General features: G+C 33.5%; 1 protein-coding gene across 1 annotated transcript; it reads left to right on the forward strand.

The window, feature by feature from the left end:
• Positions 1-3,864: 3,864 nt before the first annotated feature.
• LOC114367570 (plasma membrane ATPase 4-like) lies at positions 3,865-12,751 on the forward strand. The gene is made up of 16 exons (XM_028324765.1): positions 3,865-4,080; positions 6,940-7,059; positions 7,169-7,405; positions 8,016-8,777; positions 9,281-9,403; positions 9,484-9,588; positions 9,678-9,822; positions 9,943-10,107; positions 10,219-10,457; positions 10,553-10,585; positions 10,677-10,758; positions 10,853-11,013; positions 11,111-11,284; positions 11,428-11,610; positions 11,715-11,896; positions 12,258-12,751. Exons 1-16 carry the CDS (start codon positions 4,021-4,023, stop codon positions 12,352-12,354), a joined length of 2,868 nt encoding a protein of 955 aa, XP_028180566.1. The 5' UTR covers positions 3,865-4,020; the 3' UTR covers positions 12,355-12,751.
• The last annotated feature ends 10,104 nt before the right edge of the window (positions 12,752-22,855 follow it).

Raw genomic sequence — 22,855 nt, forward strand, 5'->3', positions numbered from 1 at the left:
GAAACAAAATTTAGGGGTCATCTAACAAATTAATTCAATGAAAACTTACTGGCATTTTGGTTGAATCTATTCATCAGCCATGTTGACAATCATTTTTGTGATATTTTTGTCCCTCTGTATCACATAGACTCTTTCATTAACGGTAATAGATGAAAATTAACGGATGAATTTGTCACACTTTTTCTCACTTTCGAGGACTAAAATTTGAATTTCTATTTTCAGGGACGAATCTGTCAATATTTTATACATTTAGGAATAAAAATGATTATTTATCTTTCATTTAAACTAATTGAGCAGCTCTCGTATTTTAGGGGCCCTAGGTAAAATACTTTCTTCATAAATAAGAATGAAGAATGTTTTTATCTCAAGAATTTCTCACTTATTTATACATGTTTTAATGAGCTTTGGACTTATGTGCTTTTTGAATGATTACCCTTTTAGATAATTCAGTCTTAACCTGATTAATTAATTACGATGTTTAATCATCCCCCTAATCCTAATTAGGATATTTGCATTGTTTCGTTATATTCAATTAAAAAGATACCTCAGTCATTCGAGTACCAAATAAGTATTCGACTAATCAAATGACTAGTCCTCAAAATAAACATTATATGTGGTGTCTCATACTTTTTAGTTAATTAAGTGTTCAATCTTTTGACAAGTCGAATACCTATCTGATATACTTGTTCCTTGGGCTCAAGGATTCATGACAGATTTAGTCGAATACTTATCCGATATACTTGTCCCCCTAGGCTGAAGGACTCATGACAGAACGAAGGACTTTCTATTGATGCCGAAGGACGTGCTGTCTGGTGGATTGTTTGGAAAATTTGTCATTTTGAATTCAGTTCCCGGGTGTCCATATGGTATAGTGACCATATTTTTATTACAGGAGATGATCCTATTTCTATTTTTTTTTCTCAATTTATTTGTCCACGTGAATTTTCAGAATTAGGTTTTAACCAGAGCAATTTTCATATGATACCATGGTGAAGTTTGAAGTAGCGATTTTATCTTCCAATCTTTCAACGCAACACCACACCCGAAATGTAAAAGGAAACTAGGAAGAAAGCATACACCCAAAGAAGTTTGACAGTTAAAATAATTAAACAAAACTAACAAAATGTGATTTCCAAGTAAAAAACAATCAAATTACCAATGTTCTAATTAAGGACTTTGAGATAGTGGAAGGAGCACAAGTTCAATTTCTATTTCTATTTCCGATCTCCTTTACTACTATTGGGACAAAAAAATATTAATTTATGAATTTTACTTTACCATTATCACTTACTAATACCAAAAATAAATTAAAAATTAGAAAGAAACTAAAAAGCTTTGATGAGCTAAAGGACCCACACCCACTTATGTTAAGGGCTGAAGCCGCCGAAGGTGGCAACTTAGGATTACGATTGGCTTGACACATCTTATCAGAACATATAAATGTTTTTGTTGCATCGAGAATTTTAAGATTTGGAAATTGGAGTCTTCCTCCAATTAGCCGTTAGCCCGTTACCGTTAAAGAGTTGAATATTTTTTTACTTTTAACTCAATGAGTTGATTTATAATAATATGAGTAATGTTATATATATATATATATATATATATATATATATATATATTATAAATCTTTCTTTTACTTTGTAAAGAAAATATTAATTAAATAAAAAAGATAAAATATTTAATGTTCTGAAAAATATACTTGTCATACAAATGAAGTAAGGAGGTTGATAAAAAAATATTATAGAAAGAATTATAATTATTTTAATAATATAGAGAGTGGCAGAAAGTGGATTGGGGTCCACACCCTGCATTATTGTTCTTTAAAAAACGCTGCGTTCACTTCAATTTGCGTCTTAGACGACTTTCTGTTATTGTGGTCCCCATTTAAAAGTCAATCCATTACATTATATACTGATGCGTTAATTATTGCCTTAAAATAATGTTTAAAATTTTTAAAATTTAAAATATTAAAAGTATAATAATTTTTTTCTCAATTTTTTAAGTATTTATTATTTTTAAAATTTTATTGTTTCTATAAAATTATTATATGCTGCGAAATTCCATATCGTTTGATGCAGGAGGTTTCCGAGGCTCAAGTTTCCTTAGTCCTGTAGTTTCTTAAGAATCCAAAGTGTCTCATTTATCTAGATGGATAACAAGAAATTAAAATGATAAAATTATATATCATTGCCAAGTTTTTAAATTAAACAATGATGTATAAATATTTGTTTTAAATTTGTTTTTTTATGAAAATTATTTTTCTTTTCAAAACTTCAAGTATCACTGTTTGATTTAAAAAATTAATTATTTAATGACAAGAATATAATTATTTAATTTATATTTTGTTCTTAAAAACTAATGCTTAAAATTATGAAAAGTATATATACTATTTCTTCCGTTATTATTTATAAGATTTAATTATCTAATTAATTAAGATTAAAGAAAGTGATTAAATTAATTAATGACAATAAATTTATTTTAAATTTACAATTTTTTCAAAAATTATTATTATTATTATTAATATTTATTTTCTTGTAATTATTTATCAATATATCATCTCTTTTCTTTTAATTAAGGATATTTTAATATAAAAATAATTAATGCTAAAGACATTATAGGTTGTAGATTGAGATTTTATAAAAAAATAAATATCATTTTAGTCTGAGTCTTAACAGTAAAATAACAAAATATGAACATTCACAGGCAACAATAACACAAACGAGAATTAATAGTAATAATAAGTTTGGTGGAACATCAGATCAGATAAATTCACTTTCAATTCTCTTGCTATAACTTCAGATTTTCAGATTGCAAATCTAAGTACGTATTTTAATTTTGACGTTAAACCAAACATATACTAAAGCAATGAACAATGCAGATTTATTTACTCTTTTAGTTTTAAGGCAAAATTTTGCATGTTGACTCCATCATTTCATGTTAAAATTATCTACTCTTTTTCACTCCAGCAAACTACTGAAATTCACTTAGTTTCTTTCTCTTTCTTCCTCCCCTTAGTGTATTGGAAAGCCAACTTCTTACTTTTACCTTTACCTTTGTAGTCAATAAAATTTTAATCAAATATATCCCACTTTGATTTTAAGATTAAAACTCAATTTTATAAACTAGAGATAAATTAATCTCGTATCATTTTAAAGTTAACTTCCGTTAGAAATTAAGTTAGGAAAAAAATTTCATATATAGTCATTGTTTACATATTTTCAAATTTCAACCATATTATTTATTTCTCTACATCTTATCGAATCACTATATTTATCTTACTTTTTTTCCTCATCACTTTCTATCTTTGCTTTAATTATAAAAAATACCATATAAATAGAATTTTTGTGGTATTAATGAGCCAAGTTGCCAAGTAATGTATAGATACCTGATGTCTAACATGATGCAGGCCACCTCAACATGGCAAGTACATAGGCGTTGGGACCCCCAAATTGGGTAACATGCCCAGTTGCTCTTAACAAAATTTATTATTACTATACTTTATAAGCTTATTAAGTTAAATATCAAGAGTCTAATTTAGATGATGGAGAGTAGAATATTCGAGGATTATATTTTTTTTATATTATATTTAATTTTTACTTATAAAATTAAATGCTATTATTAAAGATATCTGCCATAATAATATTCCCAAATTTTCAACTCAAAGACATCACCGTCAGCAACATCAGCAGTAAGAACCGACAAGTCACCGGGAATAGGAGAGAGAAAGTTGAATTTGTTTTAGAGAGAGAAAGTGAGTGTGAGGGGAGGTGTATTTACATAGTCTTCTTAATTGAGTTTGAGGCCTCATTCATACACTTGTGAAAAGAGGGTATATAAAGAGAGGCATATATAGAGGGTGAGCTCATACCCTTCTTCTATCTCTTCTTTCATTCATTCACTCACTTTTCTTGGGATACAGAATTCTCATTCAATGACCCTTTAATCTTTTCTATCTCTTTCTGCCTTGAAAACTTATTGGTTTTTTGCAGTGCCTCTTTTGTCTTTGCTGAACAAGAAAACATGGCTGGGGACAAGGGAACCATCACTCTTGAAGAGATCAAGAACGAGACAGTTGATCTGGTATATGCATACACTTCTTCCCTTCCAACCCTTTTGTTTTCTCTCTTTTTATTTTTTGTGTGTGGATGGAGTGTTGAAGTGCTGTTCAATGAAAGAATTAATCATAGACAAATTAAAGTTTCTTTCTTTTTTTGGTTTACTTTGATGGGTAGGTAGCATGGTAGCATAGCATCATGACTGTTTGATTTTGGTTGGCTTCAAAGTTTTGTGTTTTCAACTAACAAAAGCTTTGAGATTAGTTTTCTTATAATTAACTTTCATTTGTTGAATCTGTTCATGCATGTTTGGATTTCAAATGCCAAAAGTCAGAAAACATTTTTACTTTCAAAACAACAAATTCTCTCTTCTTCATTTTGTATATTAGAATTCACAAAAATATTTTTCTAACTTTTATCCAAACATAAAACAGTTCTAATTGTGTATTTCTTTAGAATTTTGTCTTATAGTTTCTAATAATGACACAAAGTTTTAACTTAGAATCTTATACAAATTATATATCTAATATCTTTCACCGTTAGAATCTCATACAAATTATGTAAACTTTTACCATTAAGTTAATTTTAATGAGTTTTATTTAGAATTGATTTGAATAACAAGTTTAAAAAAATCATATTTTTTCAACATATCTGATGTAATTTTCCCCCACCTAACGGTTCATTGTTGAGAAAATTAGGGGAAAAATTAAAAGTCAATTAGAGGACAGTTCTGGGGAAGGTGACATGCAAGGAGAGAGTTTTTGAATATTAGAATCCTTACCTTAAAAGAAACTATACTTAATTACCACATACACTGTATAAAATTTATTGGTCAAAAGCCAAATTAAAACATGCATGAAAATAAGGGAGAGTTACATATTCCTTTCTTTAATTTTTTTTTTTCTCTTTCAAAATTTATTCACTTTATGGTCGACAAAACGTGTTAATTCTCCCAAGTGACACCATAATTGCGGATCCAAACATGTGAGATACAGATAAGACATAGTAGTTCAAAACGTCTAAAAATAAAAAATTCACCCCATTTATTAAGCTTTTTGTGTTCATATTAGCATTTTTTTCAAGTGTGTATCCATCCATCCATCCATCCATCCATCATGTGTGTGTCTCTCTCTGTCTGCGCCTTGTTTGGTGGGAAGGAATTTTAAGTACTTTTCCGTGGTACTTTGGCCCTTTTAAAAAATATTGTGTGGATCATGGCCATTGGGATTAACCGTTTTCATAGTAAGTCTCACATTCAACGGTCCTGACACTGTGGGGTCCACGCTTGTTTGGATCCATGAATGGGTCGTGTCGTGATTTGACCGTTTTGCCCTTCACTTTTCCCAACTTCTCAATTGTGCACTATTTAAATATAATAAATAAAGAAAGTGTGTGTTATTAATTAAAATGTGACCAAACGGGACCCAAGTTGTCGAAGCTGTGGAAGAAGTGAAAGCTGTTATAACGCGCCAATCACATGGAGAGATTGCTGGCTGTCCACTCTGACACTTATTATTATTATTATTATTATTATTATTATTATTATTATTATTATTATTATAGTTTAATTAATAGTTTTGAGTTTTGATTTACTGGCGTGTTAAATATCCAGATTTGTTTTTTATAATAATTATTAAATATGAGTAGTATTGTGTTATGCAAAAAATAGATGTGATTTATAAAAAAATGATTAAAAACTAAAATGTGGCTTTTTTTTTATATCATGATAAATTTTGAATGAATTTTTTAGTTACGATTTTTTAACTAGCATCTTTAGGAATTTTGTTTATTAGAATTTCTATTATTGTTTGGCTGAACAAGTTTTCCAGAAGTGGAATTTTATTTTAGTATTTATTTTCAACGAATAGGATTAGGATTCTTGGTTAGTAGTCAAAGGAAGTTGGTTCATACTCAGAGCACTGTGCCCCTGTTGAGGCATGTGCAGTATTTGGCATGATTTGGCTATAATTGGGCATACAGTAGCGTGAAAAAATGAATTTGTAGATAACTTTTTTAAAGATAAAATAAGACAAAAGTAGCTGATAGTAGCCTAAACATCATACAAAATGTAACAAAAATAGTATAATATAATTATCTTATCGTACGGTAATTTATGTTAAACGTTTTCATGAAAATTTTATGGAAGAGGTTAATTTGAAGATTTAAAATTGGTAATTCTTAGAAAATCGGCTGAGAGTTGAAATGGGTTTGTGCTAGTTGCTTTACTATGCTATAAAAATATATAAATTAAAATTTCAATTTTGAATTGCACTTTAAACATTAAAATTGAAATTAAGAAATTGAATTTTATTTTTGACCATTATTTCTATTGCAAAAAAATGCAAAATATTTTTATTTTTTTTTTATTTTTTTTGTCTCCGTAGTGTAGATAATGTATGTCAAATCACATTTAATTTTTCTTTATCAAAATATTATTGAAGTAGTCCTACTCTCCTGCACCATCACCGTCATAGATATCTCTTCATGTCTTATCATTATGATTGCTATATGATTGTACTTGTGTGCATGTGTGTGGTTATCAAGTTTTGGAAACATATGATTAAAATCCAACTCAACCAAAATTCACACGTCTCAACCGCAACATGGGTGATTCCTCTGGCACAAATATTCTGAAATATTAAATCCAATTGATTCATAATAATCTGCACATCAAAACAGTTACTATAAGCATTAAATGTGGACAAAAGATCTTTAAGTTATGTACAACAACAATAATAATCCTGTACCAAAGAAAGGAAATGAAGAAAAACTTGTATTCTATTGCAATTGCATTAATCAAAACACTTTGCAAGCAAAAGCATAGTTACATAATAAGAAGAATGTGTTAAGGAATGCAGCTTTTCTAACATTACTGTGTTTATAGGAACGTATTCCAATTGATGAAGTGTTCGAGCAACTGAAATGTACCAGGGAAGGTTTGTCCTCCACGGAAGGAGAAAACCGGCTTCAAATATTTGGACCCAACAAATTAGAAGAGAAGAAGGTTACTACCTTTAATTATGATTTAGTCTCTAGTATAATTCTAAAGATGCAATCACTAAGTGCAATTTCTGATTGATAATAATTGTAATTGTAATTGTAATAATACACAGGAAAGCAAGTTTCTCAAGTTTCTCGGGTTCATGTGGAATCCACTTTCATGGGTCATGGAGGCTGCGGCTATTATGGCCATTGCTCTTGCAAACGGCGAAGGGAAGCCTCCGGATTGGCAAGATTTCGTTGGTATTGTTTGCTTGTTGCTGATCAACTCCACTATCAGTTTCATTGAAGAAAACAATGCTGGAAATGCTGCTGCTGCTCTTATGGCTGGTCTTGCTCCTAAGACAAAGGTAATACAATTGAAATCTGTGTCTGTTTTTGCATATTTAGAAATTGTGGATGCTTTTGATGCAAAAATATGAGAGATCTGTTGTCTCTTTTGCACAAAAATGGTGAATATTTTAAGAGAAAGTAGTATATGCATTGACATTGTTGAGATTTTTTTACACTACCATCCTGTCACAAACTGTCAGTATGATAAGTTTATTGAATTTTATAATAACTGCCTTCAAAGTTATATTGCAGATGGTTTCTGATTTGTTTGACAATAGTGCATGCCTAAGCAATTATTCAAACTTTTGATTTTGAAACTTGTGAAATAAGATAAAAAGAGTTTATAAGGTCATAAGTCACATTCATTAATGGTTAAACTCTAGGCATTATATGATAACTACATGGCATTAAAAATGGACTAGTTTGGTTTGACAATAGTGTATGCCTAAGCACTTATTCAAACTTTTGATTTTGAAACTACTGAAATAAGATAAAAAGAGTTTATAAGGTCATTAGTCACATTCATTAATGGTTAAACTCTAGACATTATATTATAACTACAGGGCATTAAGAATGGACTAGTTTAAGCATGTTTTCATGACTCACAAAAGGTTCATACCATTGCAGGTTCTTAGAGATGGTAAATGGAGTGAGCAAGAAGCTGCAATTCTAGTCCCTGGAGACATCATAAGCATCAAGCTAGGTGACATTATCCCTGCCGATGCTCGTCTTCTTGAAGGTGATCCACTGATGGTTGATCAAGCAGCTCTGACTGGAGAATCCCTTCCTGTGACCAAGCATCCAGGGCAAGAAGTTTTCTCTGGCTCAACTTGCAAACAAGGAGAAATCGAAGCCGTTGTGATTGCAACTGGTGTGCACACATTCTTTGGAAAGGCAGCACATCTGGTGGATAGCACGAACCAAGTTGGACATTTCCAGAAGGTTCTTACAGCAATTGGAAACTTCTGTATTTGCTCCATCGCGATCGGTATGTTAGCTGAGATTATAGTGATGTACCCGATTCAGCACCGCAAGTACAGGGAAGGAATTGACAACCTGTTGGTGCTCTTGATTGGAGGAATTCCCATTGCTATGCCTACTGTGTTGTCTGTGACAATGGCCATTGGTTCTCACAAGCTTTCCCAACAAGGTGCCATCACTAAGAGAATGACTGCTATTGAAGAAATGGCAGGCATGGATGTCCTTTGCAGTGACAAGACAGGAACACTCACCCTCAACAAACTCACTGTTGACAAGAACTTGGTTGAGGTCTTTGCAAAGGGTGTGGACAAGGATCATGTGATCCTTCTTGCTGCCAGGGCTGCCAGGACTGAAAACCAGGATGCCATTGATGCTGCCATTGTGGGAATGCTTGCTGATCCTAAAGAGGTTTGTATCCATTTGTTTATGCTTAAAAAAATAAAGTGATTTTAAGATTGTGAAAATAAGTAAAATCTTATTTAAAAAGAAAATACTTAAGGCCCTGTTTGGATAAAGTTTTCTATAGATACTTATAGAAGAAGAAAATAAAAAAGTTAAAAATGCAATGCCGTAAACTAAAATCAACTTATGCGACTTAACTTTTAGAGAATTTAAATGAAGAGCTTCTATAAAAGTTCCGTTCATAAGTTGATTTTAGCTTATGTGAGAGGTTAATTTATTTTACCTTCTTATTTTCTTCTCTAAAGTATTTGTGGAGAAGTTTATCAAGATAGAGCCTTAGACAAACAAGCCAACATATTTTAGGGGTGATTTCTTTAGCAATTTTTGTTTTGAAATTATCTTAACAAATGCACCCTAAACTTCTCTTCAATTTCCACATTTACTCTTTGAGTTAACTTTTAGAAAAATTCTGGCCTGAGTTATTGAACATATCCATATGTCTTGTGCAGGCAAGGGCTGGGATAAGAGAGGTGCACTTTCTACCATTCAATCCTGTTGACAAGAGGACTGCTTTGACTTACATTGATGCTAATGGAAATTGGCACAGGGCAAGCAAAGGTGCTCCTGAGCAGGTAACCATGTTCAGTTTGTTTATAATTTGTGAGACTTATAGTTATTCCATTGGAGCTAATGTATTTATTTGGGTGAACAGATCATGTCCCTGTGTAACCTCAGGGATGATGCTAAGAAGAAGGTTCATGCTATTATTGACAAGTTTGCTGAAAGAGGGCTTCGTTCACTTGCTGTTGCTAGACAGGTTTTTATAGCTAACTAGTCTTCACGTTTCAAGTTCCCACCCCCCTCACAAACATAATCCCTCGTGGTTCCTCACTGTTACTTCTGCAGGAAGTTCCTGAGAAAACAAAAGAAAGTGCTGGTGCTCCATGGCAGTTTGTTGGTCTGTTGTCACTGTTTGATCCCCCTAGGCATGATAGTGCTGAAACCATTCGCCGAGCTCTTAACCTTGGTGTAAATGTTAAGATGATTACAGGTAACTAATCTCCCTCATTCCCTTATCTAAGAGGAAGACTATATTTGTTATAAAATAGCATATATTATCATAGTCAAACATCCTTAATTTAATGTCATGTACTTCTGTTCTGCTCCCTAGGTGATCAACTTGCCATAGCTAAGGAAACAGGAAGGAGACTTGGAATGGGAACAAATATGTATCCATCTGCTTCATTGCTTGGTCAAGACAAAGATGCAAGTATTGCCGCACTTCCCGTAGAAGAGCTGATTGAGAAGGCAGATGGATTTGCTGGAGTTTTTCCAGGTTCATACTCTTGTACCAACTCACTATTATCCTATTCTTATTGGTTTTTGCCTCTACTTATGTTCATTGAAAATTTGTAGTTGCTAATCGTGTCCTTATTATATTCTACAGAGCACAAATATGAAATTGTAAAGAAGTTGCAAGAGAGGAAGCACATTTGTGGAATGACTGGAGATGGTGTCAATGATGCTCCTGCGTTGAAGAAGGCTGATATTGGAATTGCTGTTGCTGATGCTACTGATGCGGCAAGAAGTGCTTCTGACATTGTCTTGACAGAACCTGGATTGAGCGTTATTATTAGTGCAGTCTTAACTAGCAGAGCTATTTTCCAAAGAATGAAGAACTACACCGTATGTTACTTTTCGCTTTCTTGATATTCACATTCTTTTTTCACTCAGCATGTTGAAAATTATTAACTCTTGACACCATTTTCTTTGCATTTCAGATCTATGCAGTATCTATCACAATCCGTATAGTGGTAAGTAGAGTGTTGCTGTCATTATTATAAGTAATTCATTGTGGCAATAAATGAATATTGATCAGTTTGGTTTTTGTGTTTCTGAATGCAGTTTGGCTTCATGTTTATTGCACTGATCTGGAAATTTGACTTCTCACCCTTCATGGTTTTGATTATTGCCATTCTGAATGATGGTAAAGTTCTTATTTCCCTGAAATATAACATGAAATCTCTTTATATGCTGAAAGGGACAACGGTGATCTAAAACAACATTTGTCATACTATCAGGAACAATCATGACAATTTCAAAGGACAGGGTTAAGCCATCTCCCTTGCCTGATAGCTGGAAACTGAATGAAATCTTTGCTACTGGGGTTGTGCTTGGAGGTTACTTGGCACTGATGACTGTTATATTCTTCTGGGCAATCAAAGAGACGACATTCTTCCCCGTAAGAAATATTTACCTTTCATTGCTTCCATATCACATTTTAATGTTCTTGTTTTGATTCAAAATGTCTGACACCATTCCCTTATTCATCACCGAAGGACAAATTTGGAGTTAGACCAATTCATGACAATCCAGATGAAATGACTGCTGCTTTGTATCTACAAGTCAGTATAGTTAGCCAGGCTTTGATATTTGTCACCCGTTCGCGCAGCTGGTCCTTCATCGAACGCCCTGGATTGCTGTTAGTGACTGCTTTCGTTATTGCTCAGCTGGTAAGAATGACGATATATTCCACCATATATGCTAGAATTGGATTTATGTAACTGAAATTTGATCAAATTAGGATGTTACTATTTTTATTATAAGAACTAAGAGAGAAGGGTGGAGTGATATTTTTGAGCTTATGGTCATGTAGATTGCTACAGTAATAGCAGTGTATGCCAACTGGGGCTTTGCAAGGATCCAAGGAATTGGTTGGGGTTGGGCAGGAGTGATTTGGCTCTACAGTATTGTCTTCTATTTCCCACTTGACATCATGAAGTTCGCCATCCGCTACATTTTGAGTGGCAAAGCATGGAACAATCTCCTAGAAAACAAGGTATTTGCATGATTTATTCACTCTTACTTGTTCTGGAATGGTGAAGTTTCGATGAATAGGTTTCGGATTTGTGACTGTTGTATGAAAATTAATGTTGGTGACAGACTGCCTTCACCACCAAGAAAGACTATGGTAAAGAGGAGAGGGAAGCTCAATGGGCTCTTGCTCAGAGGACCCTGCATGGACTTCAACCACCAGAAACTTCTAATATCTTCAATGAAAAGAGCAGTTATAGAGAACTCACTGAGATTGCTGAGCAGGCCAAGAGGAGAGCTGAAGTTGCAAGGTAAGCTACCACATTTCCTAGCTTCTAAGATTATCATATCAATATTTGTCTAGGTTCTCTAAAATGAGAAACCCACTTTAGAAGGTAATTAAACTATGTTATAAAGTTATATCAGTCATTGATGAAAAAATAACAGTTGATATTGCAATATTAAATGCGCATACATAAGAAATTATGAATGTGTTGGAATATCAATCAATTTTCTCATCAACAACTGAGGTTACTTATACAAGCCAATTCCTCACAATTATTAAAATATGAATGACTAGCTAGACAAATGTTTCATTATTTGTTATATTCAGATAAGTCTTGGAGTGAAACTAATACATGAAATTTGTCTCTTTTTCGCTTACTGTTACAGGCTTCGTGAGCTTCACACACTTAAGGGACATGTTGAGTCTGTGGTGAAGCTGAAGGGTCTGGACATTGACACAATCCAGCAGCATTACACCGTGTAATAGTTACACAAGAACGATGTAGATAACAAAAGGGCCAAAATTCAATGATTAAAATGAACGGAGAGACAAGGAGAAGGCCTAACTCTATTTATGCTTACTCGGTTGGGAGAGGAAGCCTGTGATATATCTCTCTCTCAGTCTGTTTATCTTTCTTTCATGTCTTTTCAGATGTTTTGGTCTAAATTTTTGCTTTGATGCTTGGGGAAAAGTGGTGTTAGCTTCAATCCTTGATTTTCATATGCTTTTGGGTCCTTCCCTCAACCAGGGTGGTGTTAATTGATGTATGTCACTTTGAAGTGGCAAGTGACTAGACAATGAGCTTATTGGGAATTTTGTGGTTGGAGAATAAGAGTTTATGGAAAAGCTTTAACGGCATCTTGCAAAATTTGAACTTTGACTTGGTCTCAACGTTGAATTTTTCATGTTATTTGCGTATGACTGTTTTTGGAAACATTCCACCAGAAAAGATCCAGTTCTAGTCTAGGGTATGAAATAAAGGACTGCAAAATTTTAAATGCTTGAAGATGTGTCCACCATTGTCCTAGTCCTATCCATGGGGTGACTAGTTATTATTGCTTCGAAAAAGTTACCTAGTGCTTTTTATCTTCTTTGAATGAAGGTAACTTGCAAAATCTAAAGTCAATATTCAGAACATGAATTTGAAAGACTCAGATGAGGCAATGGTAAAAAGTCAATATACAGTTCCCAAAAGAGGACAAAAAATAGGGATAATTTTGGCCTTTGGGAGTCCCTATAAGGCTTCACAGTCAATACATTTTTCTTTTTAAATAATATAGGGCAGAAATTCAAATAAAATGAAATTCAAAACCTGAGTGGATAACTAGTTGCGTAGTAAACATAATGCTCTGTACTAGAATTACAAAGGCTTCTATTTAGCATCCAACCTGAATCAGTAATTTTAGCTAATTTTTAGCAAATAAAATACAAGTGCTCACTTTCTTTGAAAAATCTGTTGGGAAGACATATATATATATATATATATATAAAATGGTTTTTATTACATAAAGATTAATAAATTTTATTTATTAAATTACATATAAGTAGCTGTGGGCTAAAAGGGACATGTTGAAATCCCATTGGCTAGAGATAACATCGATCTAAAGTATATAAGTGAGAAACAATCTTTATCTTACAAGCCGGTTTGTAAGGTTGAGTTAGGCTCTAATCCACATTCTAATACTGACCAAGGATAAGGTAATAGCTTTAGTGGGAAACATTAAGTTTGCACTAGAAATCTGTGAGACTCCACAAAGAATGCATGAGTTAGTGATAGATTTGAAGATAGAAAACGATTTGAACGATATATAGTTAAAAAAAAATCTTTCTGCAGTTCAAGATCTTTGATCAAATTCCCTTCAATTTATACTCTGGTTTGAGATAATCTCATATTGCTTTTGCTGATTTGAGTGACATGATTCGAATGGAGATAGTTGATGAAACAGAGACAAACAAACATGTCTTTGCTTTTGACTTTCTTGTTTTTTGGTCCTTCATATCCTTGATCTAGGCCCTTGTGGGGCTATCTGAAAGAGGAGGAATTTCATAATCCTCTTTTACTGCTTCCTAAAAGATCCATTGCTTCCAACTAAGTGTCCATTCTCACAATCCAAATTTGATAATTTTCTCTGTAAAACACGGTAACACGGTAGGAGGCTAGGAGCAATTGGTGAACAAGTGGCTTCTATGTTCATGGTGACCACTCTCAGTGGTTCCTTAAGAAGAAGCCTATGGTACCAATTTGTTGTTTTTGTAAAGTTGCAACAGAAACATAGACAACTTTGAAGGAAGAAACAGGTTTCTTCTTTCTTTCTTTTTTTTTTTTCGATGAAAAGGAATGAGTTTTTAGTATGATGCAATTTAGAGATTCGGTAAAAGAGAGATACTTTCATTGAATTCAGAACATACATTTAAATACTTAATAACTGTAACCATTAAGATCATGTACTATAAATTAGGCCATAATCAAACACATAAACATTACATTGATAACCACTTGAAACTAGGAAACCACCTTTGACAAAGGTCAAAACACAAAAACAAAAGCATTATGCCCAAACACCATTACTAACACATTCCAACAAAAAACTCGAGGAAAGCATACTGAATAACATCACGGAAATGTACCCCAAAAATAAAACCTACTTCCCAGGATAACAAACCAGGCCTAATGACTTTGTATTCAGCAAAGGAATACTAATTTATCTCAATCTCTCTAAGATGTCACAATTATAATAACAAAATCAGTGTTTCAAATCCGTTTAAGCAAAAATTAAAAAATATGCTTAGACATCAATTATCAAAATATGGCTACCACAGCATAATGCCTAAGAAGCTTGCAAGAGTGCATGAAAATACAAAAAATAGTAGCCATAAATTGAGATACATTTAGGTGTCAGATTCGAGTGACATTAGGCCACTTCTGTCATCTTGAACGGGTCTAGTGGCGCCTGCAGTACCTTACCTTTGATTTAGATTCATGCCTATGATAAGGGAGTCAGAACCAAACCACGTATAACAGGGCAATCACCTTCACCTTGGTGCGTCTCCTATGTTTTGGTTCATTCCTTGTGGTTGTCTACCAATTTGGCATAACTACCAAGTTAGGCTTTATACCTTATAATTTTTCAATGCTTCATGAATGTCATATATGACAGCCTCTACCCCGATATAAATATAAATAAATAAAACATATAAAAATACTGATAAACAAATTCACGTGGATAAAAAGTTCACATTCAATTCACTATTACTAAATAAAACTTATTAAAAACATATCCGGCTTAGAATAAGGCCGTTAAAGTTTACAAAAGAAATTTTATTAAATCAGTTAGGTAAAATAAAATAAAATGACATCATTAAATTAAAATAAAAACTCATCTCCAATGTCACATCCTATCAGAGCATTGTGTCACAGGGTCCTCTAGTACGAAATTCTTTAAAATCATCTACCTGGTCATCTGCTCCTATGAACACAAGGTTTGGGATCATCACAAGATCCAAACACAAATAACACACAGGGAGAGAGTTATCACATTTCTAAAAAAATTTAAATAAACAAAGATATAATCAAAATAAATTATGGAAGTATTATAACATAGCTCAACTTAATACAATCCACGCCACTTCACCATTTTATCATTTAAAATTCATTTTTCAATTATCAATCACATTACACACGAATCACACACTCAAGTCAAGACATAATAACACTCATCAATTTCATAATAAACAATTAGCAAGCATTATACAACAATTATACTAAGACTCAAGCTTATATGCGATGTGGTACCATGTTAGTGAAAAACCATCTTAGGGCGCTAAGGAGTACATAACAAGACACACTACACAATGAGTATGTCAGGTCATTCTCACCGAGTAAAATCATAAGGTGACCAGTTAGGATCACTATGTTTTGCGAGAATGCTCCAATCATATGGGATCAACATAAGCTTAAAGGCGCACTCAAACCGAGTATCTTTACCCCCAAGGCTTAGACTTCAAAGAATCCGTTAGGGCCTCACCTTCCTGATTCAGGTCTAACCCCTAAAACAATTTTTGCATGTAGACACTGCTCATAAATTAACACATTGCGTTACAATTTAACACTTTAGGTTCCTAACTAGGAATCCTACACTTTCTCTTTAACACTGCACATAATCATTTTTTTTTCAAGGTAAACACCAGTCGGGTTATTGTATAACTCACAACTCATAACTCACAACACAAGTATTACCACACACTTATTCACAACCAAATTTCATAATAAACAATTTTAACATATCACAGCGTCACAATCCACCATCACATGTTTATGTATATCTCACAAATCAACGCATGTTCAACTTTGCACTTATACTCAATCCCAATAACAATGTTATGATCTCAAAGCAGCATGTTATCTCATAATTCGTCACATATTCAATTTATCACTTAAGCACAATTTTAATCACAATTTCATAATCTCAACACAACAATTTATCATGTCAATCTAGCAAATCTTGTCAAAAGTACAAATAATTTATACAAAAATGCTTCTCACAACATAGGGAGTAAAACCCCTCAAACAATTTGACACAATCATATCAAAATCAATGAATAAAAATTCTAGGTTAAAAACACGAAAATACCAAGAGCACTCAATTTTATCAACCAATTCGCATGAGGACATCAATTGGTCTGTCAAACACAACAATATCGTATTTATAATCATAAAGGAAAAATTATAATTCAATAAACATCCCAAAATAAATCCCAATTTGATCTCCTTAGGATTCCTACACATGTTCATTCTAACCCTAGTTGTAATAAACGCATCCCTTACCTTTAGCAGTTCCCTAAGATTTCTCAAGCTTTTCATCTGTTTGCTCTGTTAGGGTTTCCAAGCGTTAGGTGAAGAGGAAGAGATTGTAGCCTCCATTTTACTGTCAAGGTGCGAGACTAATTTCTCTCTGCAAAAATATTATTGCAAAAATCCCAACGGTGTGACTGTCCAAAAATGGGTTCGGAAGGTAGTATCCAAATTTCACGATGATTCAATGGTTTACAAGTCCAGAATCATAGGTTTACTGTGATAGGTTTTGGGTGTCTGCGGGGAAAGAGAAAACTCAGTGTGAGGGACATTTCTTGCACCATAGATATCATCTCAAAACTCCCAATGATGGGCGTGTGAGAAAATAAGTTCTGAACCACACTTTCAAATTTTACGACGATCCAATAGTGAATGAGTTCGGAATCATTGTTTTACTGAAACAGATTTGAGTGTATGCGGAAAGAAGAGAGAGTTTTGGAAAATAATGAAGGAAAAATGGATTTGAGAGGAAGAGATGGTGAAGAGACGTGTTGTAAATGTAAAGAGTGACTTATTATGTCTCTATTTATAACTAGGTACTTTGTGCCTTTTATTTACTCTGTTATTTATTTATTTATTTATTTATTTTATAAAAATGAACTCTATTTTATTTCCTATCAAATAAATATATAAAATATATTTTTATTTTTTTTCAAACTATCATTTTAATTAATAAAATTATTTTTCTTTATTTATTTAAAAATCTTATCATTTTTTTAAAATTATATATATTTTTAAATATAAATCCTTTTCAATTTATTTTAAAAAAATGAAGTGTCACATCAGCCGAATCCCACAATCGAAGACTATGGCTTACAGGTATGCTAGACTCTCAGCGAACAATCTCCCAAGCCATTTCTTGCAAACTATCATGCTTACATGCAAAATTATCGATAGAGAAAGTTATAAGAGTTTTATCTTTCAATCTTTCTAACCCATAAAGCACTGAATCATCACCTTCATTATCTTTCAATAAAGATTTTAGCTCACTTACATTCACCATTATATTCGATCTAAGAAAGAAACGTGCCAGATCTAGAAAAATCTCTTGCTCTTTGTGATCTAGACCATTGTAACTCAGTTTCATCACTTAAATTTACCTTTGTAGGAGGAATTCTTATAAGTTTGTCTAGCGTACGTTGAAATGGTATTGAGGAAGTCAAGGTAGGAAAACAATTTTCCAGAAGTGGCAGATGTCCTCGACCCTGAAGCTAACAAAATAATCATACTTTATTTGAGGAGCTACGTTTTCTGACATGGATTTTTCCTCTACACCCTTCTGTTTTTGAAATAACTGACAGACAAAGAAAAAAGAAGAGCCAAAGAAATACAAAACATTTAATTTCCAGAACAACTCAAACAAAGTATGGTGTTGCAGTGGAACATGTACACAGTGGATCTTTCTTAATTTGTCTCTATACCGGAATATGTATGAGCCTCAAGGTAGATATAACTGGATAGAGAAATAGAGTTAGAAATTATGTGGAAAACCAGTGTTTATAAAACTGAAAATTGATATCTAATACTAGTTGAAATAAGGAAGGAGAAGCTAGGGTGTCATATTATGGAAAATACATGAATATATACTAGCTTTTTCATGATAAGAAAGCTTTCAAATTAAGCCTCGGTTATTCTTCTCTTCCCTTTAATCAACCAAAATTGAATAATTGATGGAGATCACAGTAACAAAGTCATTTGCCTCGAATACTATATACATGTCTGCCTTGCAGTTTAAGAAGCAATTTCACTAATAAATTTTCAACTAATGATGGAAAAAGGAATTGCTTTTAACCTTTACAGCCTAAAAGTCCACCTATATATTTTTTATTCACGGAAACCAACTTCCACCGAGGATGGAAAATGTAAAAAATATGGGTGCAAAGCAAACAACAATAGTGCTGATACACGGTTTGAGTGGTCCTATAAGAAATTCGATAAGTGAAAGGACCCTACTAAATATTGCTAAAACAGTATACAAAGGCTTACACACACACACATATATATATATATCCAACAGATTTATTTATCTATCTTCCAACAAATAAAATACATGGGCATAAAATTATCATTCTATTCCTAGTCATGATTTTCTTATGAAATCCTTCTTTTTTGTTCTATTAGAAGTTACCCTCTTCCGAGCGTCTAACCCCTAAAACCAATATATGCATACCTTCTTTACATCTTCTTTAGAAGTTACCCTCTCCCGAGTCTAACCCCTAACAAAATATAAAGATGAATAATACAAGATAAAAACAAAAAAGATAATAGAATAGAAAACACCTTTGCATTGATAAATAGTAAGTACATCATACATCGCTTGGCTTTTAGGCCTGTCAGGCCCTAACTAGGGGTTTAGCCACTCATGGCCATTGAAGACTTTACAATGGATGGGGTATAAAAACTGATGGGATAATAAAGATGAAAGAGAAAGGGAGTAAATGAAACCCTTAGGATAGGAGGTTCTGTGGTGTGTGTTTTTTCTGCTTGACTTTGACTCTCTTCTTATAGTTGTTGCAGTGGACTTGGGCTTGATGCTAAAAATCTTCCTTTTGATATTTTTGATATCTTTTGAATTTGTTTTGCTTGTAATCATATCTTGTTGAGATTTCTTGATATTTTGGATATTTTCTGAATCTTTTTCTCTTTTAATCTCTCTTTTTCATATCTGCAAGACATAAATAAGAAAAATATCAAATCTTAATATTTAAGCCAAAGATAACTGCTAAATAAATATTTTTAAAGATATTTTCAATATATTTTTATCATCAAAATAACTCATATTTAGCAGTTATCAAAATCCCCCAAATTAAAACTTTGTTTATCCTCAAGCAAAAACAAAAATGAGAGCAGGCTCTGAATGCTCCAACACTTTCAATAGCTGTAATTTTTTTCAAATTCTTTCAACTGGTCCTTTCTACATTTGCCATAATCTCACAATGGAAGCACAAACAACATAGAGATGAGATGAAAATAATTAGTATCGAAAATTAATCAAGTTGGCTTGCCTCACTTTCCTCACAAGGTTAGTGTTTCTCTCTGTGCACAAGTGTCTGAGGTGAATGTTTGAAATTTTACGACCTGCAATTAAGATTCCCAAATTTGCACTTCATCTCAGTTAAAGTTATTCTTACTTACACTTGGTGGATCACTAAGGACTTTTATTGGCTCATAACAGGGCCTGACTAAACAAGAAATTATGGTTTTTCTGGGATTTCAAAAACTTAGGATTATAAGAGAGCATGCATCCTTAGAAAAATTTTCACTTATTTCCTGCCTAGGCTTATTTATTTTTTAGCCTTTATTCCTCTAACAACACTTTTCTTCTTGATACTTATGACACCTCTCTTTTTCTGCCCTAATTTCAAAGTTTTTTTTTTTTTTTACCTTAGCACTTATGGCACCTCTTCTTTTATGCCCTTATTTGCAATCTTTTTTTTTTTGGATAAGAATATTTTGGGCTTACAAGCTTTTGAGGGTGTCTTATTGTGTGTTGTTTTTTTTTTGGTAAGAATACTTTGGACTTACAAGCTTCTGAGGGTGACCTATTGTGTGCTGTTTTTTTTTTAGGCAAATTCCCTTAACAATCCCCCAAATTAAGGACTTATCATAGCTTGAAACCTTTATGCTCTCTTAGAACCCTAAAACAAGGTCAAGGATATCAAAATTAAGCTCAGGGGTTTATTCAAACAAATCATTATTACTTTTGGCTCAACAGGGGTGCAAGGGATAAATTCATCACAGGTTGACTTTTTGGCTGAGTGGCTAAAATAAAAAGAAACATGGCCTTGATCATATCCACCTTATGTAAATAATCTAACAGTCTAAGAATGATGCAAAATTAGGAATTTAAAAACAAACGTTCTCTCATAATTAAGTTCACATAGCTCACCGGGACAAGATAAAGTTATCGGCTTACCGAACCATGATCTCTTTCCATCAAGCTAACCTTTTCTCTCTTTGTGATTCATGTTCCATTGTTTGAATGAGTCTTGCTTCTAGGAAACCAGTATTTTCACAATTGTCATGCAGCATTTCAAGTGTTGAATCCTTCAGAAAAAGCCTAGATAGTGACTTCACAAATATCATGCAATTTTTATTCAATGACTAAATTTAAACGACTGGAATTAAATTGCTGAAATTAAAATGCACAAAATCAAAATAAAGAAAGGAAATAACACAACTATCCTAAAAAAAACAAAACACATAATGCAATTAACTAAAAGAAAGATAGGGTAAGAAATCTTGGGTTGCCTCCCAGTAAGCGCTTCTTTAACGTCATTAGCTTGACGAATCAAATGCCTTCAAGGTGGCATGAAGATCACATAGAACACATCTTCCTTGCATTTTCGCCTCTTAGCTAGAGACACCATAAAACTCGTGTATTCTGGAAGCAGCTTCCACATTATTGCAAGAGAAGTGGTAGCGATCAAGGAAAGAATGACATTTAAGGCTTTCTCATGTTCTCCATGTCTTTCTTCCTTGACAATAAGTTGATGAGGAGGGGTATTGACTTGGAGAATGCTTTCTTGTTGAATTTCTACTTATGAGTACTTCTCCCATTGTTGTGCTTTCTCCTCATTTCTTTCTCTTTCTTCATTCTTTTCTCTTTCTTCTTTTTTCTTCTCTTATTCTTTTCTCTCTTCATCTATGTCTGTCCTTCCTTCCTCAGACTGGTTTTTTTCTGCTTCTGCCTCTCCTTGTGCTCTCTTCTGGCTTCTGGTCAGCATGACCTTGCACTCTTCCTTGGGGTTCTTTTCCGTGTTGGCTCCAAAGGTACTAGAGGGTCTTTCAGCCATCTGTTTAGCCAATTGTCCTACCTGCATTTCCAAGTTTTTGATCGAGGTGTTTGTGCTGCGGTAATTTGACATTGAAAACTGTATGAATTGGTTCAATGTCTCCTCGAGCTTGTTGCTCCTTGTTGTATTGATTCCCTGGGTGATTCCTCCATCTTGAGCCTTGTGTAAAGTTCCTTCCTTGGTTGAATCCAGATGGGCCACTATTAAATCCGGTTGATCCTTGATTGAATCCAGACGGACCTCCTTGGTTGTAACCTTGGAATCCGTGGCGATTTGGTATACCCATGTAGTTAACTTCCCTGGAAGGGTCTTCTTGGATCATGCATTGTCCAGGCTCGTGTATTCCTCCACATGTATGGCATCCCCCTACCTGCATCACAGAAGAGTGAGAAGGACTTACCGCTTGTAGTTGTTGTGGAAGCTTGTTGAGGGTCTCTATTAGGGCTTCTATTTGTCGGAACAACAGCTTGTTCTGAGCTAAGGTTGCATCTTGAGTGGTGAGTTCTAGAAGGCTTCTCTTTGTTGGTGCATATGTGCGATCACGAAGAATGGCGTGATCACTAGCTGCCATGTTTTCTATGAGTTCCATTACCTCCTCCGGTGTCTTTAGTTTGATCATCCCTCATGTAGTTGCATCTAGTAATTGTTTTGATTGGGGTCGTAGGCCATCTATGAAGATGTTTAGTTGCACCAGTTCACTGTATCCATGTGTAGGTGTTTTCCTTAGCAGTCCGCGGAAGCGGTCAAGTGCCTCGTTGAGGGATTCATCGAGAAATTGATGGAAGGAAGAGATTTCCATCTTCCATTCAACAGTCTTTGATTCTAGAAAGTATTTCTTTAAGAATTTCTCTACAACTTCTTCTCATGTTCGAAAGCTGTTACCTTTGAAGGAGTGTAGCCACCTTTTTGCTTCCCCTGCTAGTGAAAAAGAGAAAAGATTGAGGCGTGTTGCATTTTCAGGAACCCCAGCTATCTTCACCGTGTTGCAAATATCGATGTATGTGACCAGATGTTCATATGGATCTTCACTTGGTAGGCCGTGAAATAGATTCCCTTGAATCAGTTGGATGAGGGAATATGGATATGAGAAGTTGGCCGCCTGCACCTCTGGTCTGGCTATGCTGGTGAAGTATTGAGGTATAATAGGACTAGAGTAATCCTCTAGCGTCATCTTCGGTGGACGATCTTCTGCCATGATGCGTTCTTTAAAGAAGGAATGTGCACTGTTCACAAAAGAAACAACTACTATGCACGTTATCACAGAATAAAAATTAAACTTAAATTTTTTTAAAATTTTTTTTAATTTTTTTTAATTTTATAAAAAAGAAAAGAATAA

Source organism: Glycine soja, chromosome 9, assembly GCF_004193775.1.
Source record: "Glycine soja cultivar W05 chromosome 9, ASM419377v2, whole genome shotgun sequence".
Taxonomy (NCBI): domain Eukaryota; kingdom Viridiplantae; phylum Streptophyta; class Magnoliopsida; order Fabales; family Fabaceae; genus Glycine; species Glycine soja.